The sequence below is a fragment of the Python bivittatus genome, unplaced genomic scaffold (genome assembly GCF_059951505.1).
Source record: "Python bivittatus isolate LINGU-HERP-01145 unplaced genomic scaffold, Pbiv_v1 ctg000980_np1212, whole genome shotgun sequence".
NCBI lineage: Eukaryota > Metazoa > Chordata > Lepidosauria > Squamata > Pythonidae > Python > Python bivittatus.
Window position 1 is genome coordinate 21,971,687 of NW_028277125.1, and position 11,115 is coordinate 21,982,801.

The following is an 11,115-nucleotide window of genomic DNA, read 5'->3' on the forward strand; positions in this document are numbered from 1 at the left end:
TCTACTGCCAGCATTATTTCAGTAGAAAGGCGATATATAGATGTAGATATTAATGTATTGCCTTGAGAATGCATGTGCCTGGCAATATATTTCAATATGTGGTATTTTTTCCTGCCAGATTACCATGGTTTTCAGAATTGAAATGTATTGTCTAGTGTCTTTCATTATTTAAGCATGCAGCGCTTTTCAGGAGAGCACAAAGTGAAGAAAGTAATGCCTTCTGAGCAGGGAGGGAGGGGGAAGAGGAAACCACTTTTCCAGCTGTAATTATAAAACTTTGGGTGATGGTGGGAAGTGAAATTCAAATTTGGGAGAGCGGTTAAGAGGTACAGTAAATTTTAAAAAATCACCAATAAAATCATGGCTAGTATTATGTTGTAATGCTTCTACTGATGTTTTCTTAGGACATTTCCGCCCCACAGTTGCCCACAACAACCTCCAGTCTTGGAGTAACAAAATCTCCTCACCTCTACTTCATGTAAATGAGGAATGAATAAACTACCGAGGTAGAAGGCATGCAACCCCAGCTCATATTTTCAGTGCAGCTATCTGGCCTACTGCTAAAAATTCTGAGCCGATGTGTAAAACACCATCATTTTTATATATAAAATCCACTGGGAACTACTAAAGTGAAATAGCAGCAAGGAGCACCTTTCGAAAGCTGGCACTTTTCTATGACTGTGGCACTTAGAGGGGTTGAGGACTGGCGGGATCCTCTCAGTAATCAACATTAGAACTGCAAAACACAAGCTTTAGTTGAGACTAACAGTTTATTAGTATGCCAGTCTCTAATGCTAGACAAGGTATTGATCAAGCAAGAAAATATGGAGGTGAGGAATTGCAATTTGTCAAAGAAATGGCCTTTTGAACTGGTTTTGCCTGGCCAGTATGTTTGGGCAGAGTAGGTGTGCTCCAGGTCCATTTCATTAAATGTTGCCATCTTTCAGGACTGAGGAAGTGGGCCTTCTCTGTCATAGGTCCCACCCTCTGGAACAGCATCCTCTTGGAGATTTGTACAGTGCCCACTCTCCTGGGATTTCAGAAAGCTCCTAAGAACTGCTTCTGTTCCCAGGCCTGGGGTTACTGTGGGTGTGACTCATTGGTTAAGCCTCTGTTGTACTGGTTGTTGTTGTTCTGGTATTGTTTGTTGTTCTAGTTGTTTTAGTCTGGGCAACCTGTGTTTGTGGGTTTTAATTGTTTACTTCTTATGGATTTTGTAAGCCATCCAGGATTTTCTGGAGTGGGCAGCTATATTAAACTGAATAAAGTAAAATAAAATATAAATTAATTTAATTTAACAGTCAACAAAGACCAAGATTATTTGCATTGGTTCAAATCCATGTCTGAAAATGTTGAGGAGACAGACTCCTCTTTGTTCACCTTGACAAATAACATGTGCTGCAGAACAATCAGGAGGAATATCTCCATGTGGGATCTCTCAATCAAATAGACAACATGGAGTCCTCTATATACTTTTTTTCAATTACAGCTCCCATTTGCCATTGTCATTTTCCAAGGATTTTGTGAATATCTTAGCAGTAACGCTCCTTTCTGTGGTGCCAAACATTGCACCTTGAGAAGTTTTCACAGAAAATCGGTGGCCCTAATATTACAGTTGTGAACCAAGAATCCTAGGCACAAAGTTGACTTTGCTGTGCGATTAACACTTGAATTTAGAATTCAGCAAGATAGTACAAGGCAAAGAGAAAAATGCTGGCTTTGGAAATGTTAATCCAGCACCAGAGAGGAGAATGCTAGAGATGAATAGGAGGAATGTAAAGCATGCCATGTAAGTTCTAGGTGGACTTTGGTCCCACTCAACAGAATTTTTGCTTACTCTATATCCTGTGATTAGCTAACAGTCCCAGGTGCTAAGAACTCAAAAAAGGCAATGAGGTTAAGATCAATTGTGCAATAGCCTGGTTCTGGGGAGGTTTTCTTTGGGCTCCATCTGCTTGGTTAAGCAAAGGCTAGTAGGCCAAGCACTATGAAAGTTGTGCTTGCAGCTTGCATGTTCTTCCTCCATCCACATATATGTCCTTCTAGTTTGTTCTAGTGAACTTCTGTTTTCCTCCAAATTCAGGCAACTGTGGTTTGTATCAACTGTGTCCGTATAAATGACATTTTTAGACCAGAAATCAGTTGGCGGATTGGAGAGAGAATGACAAGGGCCAGTAAGTCATTCTGACAGAACAAGGAGGAATTTGGAGGTTTGTAGAGGCTTGAGGGTAGGGCTAGATTTTTTATGTCAAAGCTATAGACATAGGCATAGGCTTGGTATTAATTTGAACTATTTTTAGAATGCCGAGAGCAATTGTTAACTTTTCCAAGACAAGTTCTGAACCAAACTAGGTGTTGAGCCTGTCTATGAAAAACAGTTTATGTTTTTTTAAAACTATAATAGGCACTCTTTTTTTGCTTGGCATTAGAAGCCCACAACTGTCATGGGCTGCGGAGCACCGTTGTACACTTAGCCTGGTGTTCACACACATAAGTCCTACATTTGTGAGACTTCCTTTACACAAAGCAAGTTTCTTAAACAGATTGAGATCACTTCCTTATTCTGTATGTGCACTGTCACACTGATTTATGGAAAGATGTGTCGCTTTCACACTATAACTGTTGCTTGATTTTTACCACATATCTATGAATACACAGGGGGCGGGGGGACCCTGCAAAGGTAAATTAGAGGGCAAAGCCATTTATCCATGAGACGTATACTTGGATAACTTACATATAAAGTCACTACAGAATAGGGATTGTAGCACCACACTTTAAACTTGCCGGCAGGTTACAACTACACCAATATTTGGTCTAAGGCAATCAATCAAAGTAATCAGAGATCCTGCTTTTAAGAATTATTGCATGAAAACAGTGGTACTCAAAACATCAAGGGTTTAAGAAACCTTTTTAAAAATGTGGTGTATGTATGTTTTTGCTATTCTATAAATGTTAGAAGAACGTACCAAGGAAATTGTAGCCAGTGCTACTTTTTCTTACCTGATATAGCTAATGTGACCCTAGCTATCAGTAAGAAGAAGAAGCAGGTAACTGAATCATTGAAGAAGATGAAGAAACAGTAGCTTTTAGCTCTAACTGGCTTTACATGTAGAAGATCCCAAAGTTGATTCCTTATCATCTTTGGTTAAGAAAATTTCATAATTAATTAAAATATTTCAGCTGAATACTGTACTTGAAAATGCTGTACACTGTAAAATAAAATAAAATTGGCCAGCTAGATCAGGCCAGGTTCCTATGAAGCTGTATATCCTGTTCCTCACAGTAATCAACCAGATACTAAGATGACAGTAAGAGAACTTGAAGGCAACTATAGATGTATAAGTTGGTTTCACCCAACACATCCAATTACATTATCAAATTAACTATACTCCTTGCCTGCCATCAAAACCTCTCTTCATTATAGCATCAGCTGTGACATTGAACAGCAGGGGTAAGATTATACAGCCTCGACTAACACCAGTTTGAATCAAAAATTCTGAAAGTTCATTTCAGATATGTTTCTATAAATTGGCTTACAGTTTTGAGGGCATGTATACAGTTTTCAGTGCTTTCTATAAAGCTGGCCAGTATTATCTATTGAATGCTCTTCAAAAGTCAATGAATAAAATGACTGTTCATTTGCCACATCAAATTCTCTTTTCTATGAATTGTCTGCTGGTGAAAATCTGGTCACAGCATCCTCAGTTTGGTAGAAACAACCCTGCTGTTTTCTAGTTGTCTGTTCCCACTGTTTCTGGAAGCATAGTTTGATGATTCTCATGAGGACCTTTCGAATGATAGTTAGAAAGCTTATGTCCCAGTAGCTATTACTTTTCATCAAAATAGGGATTATAATTGCTCACTCTTATACAATGGGAATCTTCTCTGAGTATTAAATGAGTCATAGCAATAAATTAGTCACTGGGTCAGTTGATCTTCACCAGTGCCTCAGATGTTACTCCAGCCAATCTAGTTGCTTTATCATTTTTCAGTAGCTTTATTACTATTTTTACTTCCTCTCAACATCCAAGGTATAATTTTCTGATGCTGAATGGACAGTGGATCTACTGGTAATCCTCACAGTTCTCCATGGTTGCACAGTTACTAGAAGAATTATCTCCATGTTTGAAGTCACTCATGTGAAGATTGCATAAATATCCTATCAGCATTATAAATATCATTGGTTATTGACACTTAAGGCATCTGAGACAGGCAAAGAGCATATGTTGTTTGTGATTTTGCACAGCCAATTGCAGTTCCAATTCCAAGGCCATGGTGTTCCAGTGTGCCTTGTGCTCTGCTTTTGGCTGATGAACTTCATGGTCGAGCTGCCTGTATTGAGCATTATCAACAAGCTTGGCTTATTTGCCTTGGTTTATCAAGTCTAGGCACCAGATGGAGCACTAACTCCACCTGCAGGAGAAAACTGCAGCTGATTCCAAGTCCAGATAAAGGAGGAGAGTTGGCCCCCTACTGAAGTACTATAAAATCAGGCATGTTTTCATGGGCAATGGATAAACCAAATACAGAAGATTAAAAACTACCATATTTTTCCGACAATAAGACACCCCCATGTGCAAGACGACCCCCACTTTTCCAGCCCAAAATTAAAAAATCAATATTTTAAAGATAGTGCAGAACACATTTTTATTTAGTAATTAGTTAACATTGACCTGATACACTAGGTGGGAGGAGGTCCAAACCGTCTCTCTGCAGCTCTATTTCCATGCTCTTTTGCATAACTGATTACATTCAATCACGAGTGAAACTGCCGATAGCTTGTCTCTGCAAACAGCCTTCCTCTAACTGGTCTGTTCAGCATCAGCTGACGTCAGTTACATCAGGCTCATGATTGGAGGAACTCTGTTTGGGAGAAAAGCTATTTCACTCGTGACTGGAGGCTAGCAATAGGACGAAGCCTCTCTGCAGAAACAAAGTATGGGCAGTTTTGCAACCGCGCGATTCTCGGCTGACTTCCTTGAATAAGACGCCCTTCAGTTTTTAGGGTAAGGATTTTAGAAAAAAGTATTGCCTTATAGTCGGAAAAATACGGTAACTCAGCATGAATACAGCCACCAGGTTTTTATTTGAATTAATTAAATATACTATGTGAATCCAATCATAGGGTTGGAAGGAGCCACTTAAACCATCAAATCAGCCATGAAATGGGCTCACCCACACTATTAGGGTTCCAGGTTAAATGGCAAAGCCAGGTTTTTAATGCCTTGCAAAAGACCAGTAGGGTCAGGGTGAGTCTAATTTCAGGGGGAATGATATTCCAGAAGACAGGTACCAAGGCAGAAAAGGCTCTCTTCCTGGATTCTGCCAGATGGCACTTTCTCACGGATATCAGCTGGAGCATACCTCTCCTGCTGGATCTAACAGGATGGGTAGACACCACTGGGAGAGACAGTCCCATAAGTAACTTGGCCCAAATTTATGAAGGGCTTTAAAGGCAATCACCATCAATTTATCATCTTAATCCTTCTGTACATGTAATTACCTATGGAATTATTTCATCAGTAATTAGAATATAACATAGAATACATCAAGGATGTCCTTTATCTTCTCTAATATTTAATTTGGGGTTGGAACCCTTGGTTATGGCTATTAAGGCAAACATGAAATTAAGACATTTGCTTAGCTGAATTCGAATGTAAAATGTTGTTATATGCAGTTTTATATATATTACCAAAAATCTTTACCTAAACTTGTAGAAGTGGTACAGTTATATGGTAAATATTCTGGATATACAAATATTAAGCCAATTGACAAGATTCTGATGACTGTAGGGAAAAAATTAAGTTTCATATATTGTCCAGATGCTACTAAATATTATTTAATATTTAAATTATTACATTATTATCCCTAAAAAAAAACCCCATTTAGTGGATGAAAATATTTCAAAATGTACCACCCAGATGAAAGAGCATGTTAAGGGATGGGTGAAAATATCCCTAGGTTTGTGGGAAAGAATTAATATTGTAAAATGCACACAGCAAGCACACTGATACATACTTTGATTCCACTTAAATATTTTAAGCAGGTTGATAAGTTAATGGTTAAATTTTCTATGGAAGAAGCAAATGCCCAGGATCTCACTGTTAAAGATACATCTCTATTATGAAGATAGCAGTTTTAATTTTTCTGATACAGTTGGGCTTATTTGTTAACCTCAATATCAGTAGGAATTTGATTACTTTTCCAGCACAAAGGCTGTCAGACACATCTGGACCTTATTGGGCAGAAAGTTTACACTGATTTTTCTTCTGATGAGAAACTGACACTGTGGAGCAACTCTTATTTAAAAATGACTGGTATTATTTTTTTATTTGGAAAACATGGGCTCATCGTGGGATCCTTATATGTAACGCAGTCTTACATAATGATAATTTAAAAATTTTTGATATTTTACAAAAGAAGTGTAATTTACTCAAAAAGCTGAATGGCAATACATACAGCTGAAACACTTGTAATGTACATTGTTTGACTTCAATACGCTTGTGGCCTCTGAAATTCCAGGGGCACTAGTCTGTTACAAAAGTCCTTTACTGCAGTGTTGTCCAAACTTGGCCGCTTTAAGATGAGTGGACTTCAACTCCCAGAATTCCCCATGCTGGCTGGGGAATTCTGGGAGTTCAAGTCCACTCATCTTAAAGTGGCCAAGTTTGGACAACACTGCCTTTACTGGGACTAAACTGATCATTTATTATTACCAAAAATGACAAAACAATTACAAAAATAAAACAAAATAAAAATGGGACAATATATAAGAAATTGCAGCATCTTACATTGCCTAATCAGTGGCCTCAGGCTTAAAGGAATGTTAGATGTGTTTCTTCTGACTTAGAAAGTATTAATTCAAGGGAAAACATTCTCTAGGGTCTACTGGGCCCCTCAAAGAATGTTTAGGAAAAGTTAGTTCTTATGCTTTCTACACTGGAGATATAATAAATTTGAAGGAACTTTGGTACACAAGTTATGGGCATGCCCAGTTGTAATTCTTTATTTGTTCGCTATTACAGCTACGGTTAACCAAGCTCTTGGAAAGCAGTTAAGGTTTTAAAAAGTTCAACTTTTAATCTGACCATTTAGGGAATCTTTCCATTTATGAAGAACTTTGAATATGCTGGCCATATGGATAAAACTATGGGTACTCAGGAGGTGCCACATCACTTCAAGGGAGAGTAACCTCTCTGATCACCCCGCCCCCCCTTTATATCTGGCTTTAAACAGTACTCCAAAAGGTGGACAATCTTTGGGTGCCTGGAGATCACATTTAATACTTTGGGCGGGACAATGAAGCAAAGTGGACCAGGCTCTGTCACCCACATGGCTCTGCTTAGGATTTTCTATTTTATCCTTGCTTGGAGGAAGGGTGAAGTTTCCTTTTTTTAACAGTGTTAAACCTACTTTAACCTCAAAATGTGGAGAAACAGGGAACCATGCTGCTGGATTTCAGCAAACATGCCCCTGAAATTCAGCAGTGCAGTTGGAGGAATAATGATAGCCACCAAGGGCATCCATGGAAAGCGGGGGGTGGGGGGAGATTAAAAAGTCAAGATGGCATTTGCATGGCTGTACCTTTTTGACCTCCTCTCCCCCACTTGCAAACACCCTGATAGCCACAAAAGTAGTTTGAGGACTCCAAGCAGCCCTGGGGCCTCCAGTTACCCATTCCTATCCTATACATGAGAGAGTCTTTTTTCTTTTTTTTTCATTAGTGGCTCCCATAACAGCTGCAATAATTACCACATAGGTATAAGTCTTTCCAATGAACTCCTCCCCATCAAATCTGCATTCCTTTTCCATGGGAAATGTTGGGCTATGGTTGTTTCTCTGCCTTTCGAAAGTTATCCAACCTTTCATAAGTCACTTCCATAAACTTGGCTCTCATAAAGTTCAAGGAATATTGATGGGCTGTGTCAGAAAAGCAGAACATCTCTTCCAGTGAAGTTTCTTTTACCTTTCCTCCACTACTGAGTTGAAGTCCTCCCTCCATCTTTGAGTCAGCAGCAAATTATACTGGCATGGATTTTGCTGTCCTAATTGTTGGTCCCTAACCTGTTTATAAATTAACTCTGTTTCAAGACACTAAAGTCATTTGACTTCCCTCCAAGGTAACGGGTGACAAAGCCTAACAGCTGTACAAATCTTGAAGCTGCCTTGAATATTATTGGAATAAGAAGGAAAATCAAAATCTCAACATCAGAAAAGCTAAGTATGACTTGAGGCTGCCTCACTCATGCATTGGGGACGAGATGAAGGCAATGTCTTGGAGACAAAGCAGAAGAAAAAAGGTTTCCGGGGCATGGTTGCACTACAATTAGATGCAGTTTGGGAAAATTGTTTCTGAATTCTCTCCTGAAGAAGCTTATTGCTTGCCTCCATAAAACAGTCCTAATATTGAATACCATTATTGTGTCCAGCACACCTCTCTTTTCATTATAGTTTTAGTGATAATGATTTTCTTGCTGACTGCAACATCCAACCGGCAAGATGCTATTCAAATGACTCTCATTGCCAAAAAAAAGAAAGAAAGAAAGAGGAAACTACATATTAGGGCTTGAAGAAACAACCAAACACCCATCATTAGCATGGCAGCCATCTGAATCAGTGATTTATTTCTCTGTTGTGATTGGACAGCCAAGAGCTTCCTTCATCAGAAGCAGTTTTTGTGAGTGGTTGCCATTAAATGTCATGCCACATTAACCCAATTCACTAAAGCTCCCTTGCTCCTTTTTATGATTTCAGAGTGATTGAGACTAGAGTGAAATAATAGAAATGTCCACCCTAAGTTTTCCCTGCCATCCTGATTTTCTATCTTTAAGGAGGTTTTTTTGCAGCTGTGTGTGGGGGTTGAGGAGGTGGACTGGAGCTCTCTAGATATCAGTCTGCTATCATTCCCAACTACACTACCAATGTACAGTATGTCCACAAAACCTGGCATTTGGCTGGAGAACTCTCTGCCAATAACTATAACCACTGTATTTTGAGAAGCCCCTTTGTTTACACAGGAAACATTTAGACCAATAGGATATTGAAGAGTCATCAACAATGTTGCATCTTCCAAGTATGGAAGGACTTGTGTGTTTCCATGTCCCAGAGGGCTGGGGTGGAAGTGGGGTGGAAGCTAAGTTGCCCAGAGTCCTGATAGGGCCACTGAAGTTTTAAAAAATCTAAGTATCTCAAGGTGGCAGGAAATTAAATGTGCCTAGCACTGGTTATCTGTTCCATTCTTTTATGCACTTATTTTGTAAAATATATCTTGTTCCCCAGAATGTTAAAAGAAGGTGGCTTCCTTATCCTGCTAGTATATCCTTCTCCAACTTGCTACTTCTGGAAGGTGCCAAGATGAGGTCAGGTGTGGTCTTTGTTTTGTTCAGAGGAGGACTGGTTCTAGGTTTGGGGAATCTCTTAGACAAGATGCCTTCAATGGCCATGTATCCTAACTGGCTTCACATATACTAGTTTAGGGTTAAATAGGGTCTGTAGTTAGTGATTCATCCATATTATAAATAACCCAGCAATTTTCTTAGGAATCTATGTAAACCAGACCATCCTGCTGATATCTAATGATATGTGAGACAGGACTTTGGGAGACAGGAAGAAGAGCCACAGACTGGACATCCGGCATGTAAAAGATACCTCAGTCCACAGAAGGAGAGGGGGCATGGGAAGCGTTTCAGAAGGGACCCTCCCTAGTTTTATAGAGAGTAAAAGGAAAAGTAGAGAACAAATGCTTTCAGTTATGCAAGATTTTGTTAATGTAACCTTACAATAATGATAGAGTTAGTATTCATTGTTGTGCTTCTTGTCTGGACTATCTTGAAGGGCTAACATGATACAACATTATATAATGTAAAACCAAACAATAATATGCTGGATTTGTTTGAGTATAGCATGTTATCTGAATATAATGATTGTGTTTGTTTTCTTTACCTGGAGTTAGTGTGATATGTGTTGTGCGAATCTAGCCTTTGAATTTGTCTAGCTCATCTCAGCCACAAGCACAATTGTCCATTTGCTTCTTTTGAATTGAATCTGTACTATTGACCAGAAAGAGGACAAGACATCATGTGGAAGCTGTTTCCTATCCAAGTTTTGTTCTTGCTTGCACATGTGGAGAGGGTAGGTGATGAAGATGAAGGCAGCATGGAAAGGTGATAGGAAGAACAGGGTTCTAGAGGTATAGATAGATAGATTCCTTGTTTGAAGTAGGCCTTGCCAGGTGCCCAGTGGTACCAACACCAGGAGCTAATCTGGGTTCAGAAACTTCTGCTCCAAATCTCTTTGAAGAGAGAGAATAGTAGGACCAAAGAAACAAGTATGTGCTGTACATCTGAAAATTGGCTGTTTGTTTGTACTTCCACTTCCAAGGGTGATGGACTACTAGATGCAGATCCAGGGTCCTGCATGTAGGAGGCTCCCCTTCTCCTCCTTCCCTCTCCAGCATTCACCAAAGCCCCTTTTAACTGTTAGCAAAAAGAAAGTACAAATGCCAGTGTTCCTACTTGGTAAAATGCAAAGAAGAAGAGAGAATTGAGAGAGGTGGGATGTATTGGGAACACAGAGAAAGTAAAAGACCACCAGGAGGTCAGAACTTATGACCAAGAAGCTGGTGGTGGGATGGAACCCCCTAAAAGGTATGAAAGGTTACATGACCATGGATCTGTTGCCTAGGACCTCCTCAATTTCCACAGCACCCTGCCTCCCTCATTTCTCTTAAGCGTCGTATTTGACTTGGGCTGTGACAACAAACTGCTGTCATTTCTGATTGAGAACAACACCCTTTGTCTGCCACAATTATTTTCCCAAAGCAATAGTAAAAGAGGAAGAAGTAGCTTACCCCTCACATTTTGGTGAATTTGGAGGCGTACTCGTTGGATCCTCCTCAAGGATGGTCCTGAAGTGTATTGGGAACATGCCTCCTATAACATGCATAGCTTCCTCAGCTTCTACATAGCCTCGTAAATCAAATTTCCCAAGCAGTCGGCATTCTTGCTCCTCGCCCTCCTCGCCTTCCCCATCAGCTGCTCTTCCTCGGGTGGGCACACGCTCCAGGGCGTATAGAAATAATCCTATGCACAATAGCCACAACTTTGGGCTGGCCAT

At 39.7% G+C, this 11,115-nt stretch overlaps 1 protein-coding gene across 1 annotated transcript in view; it reads right to left on the reverse strand.

Moving 5' to 3' along the window:
- The window catches only part of LOC103061430 (vomeronasal type-2 receptor 1-like), a 30,940-nt gene extending 19,825 nt beyond the window's left edge, over positions 1 to 11,115 (reverse strand). The window contains exon 1 of the mRNA XM_088132219.1: positions 10,850 to 11,115. Coding sequence (XP_087988345.1) covers positions 10,850 to 11,115 — 266 coding nt within the window. The remainder of the gene's footprint in view (positions 1 to 10,849) is intronic.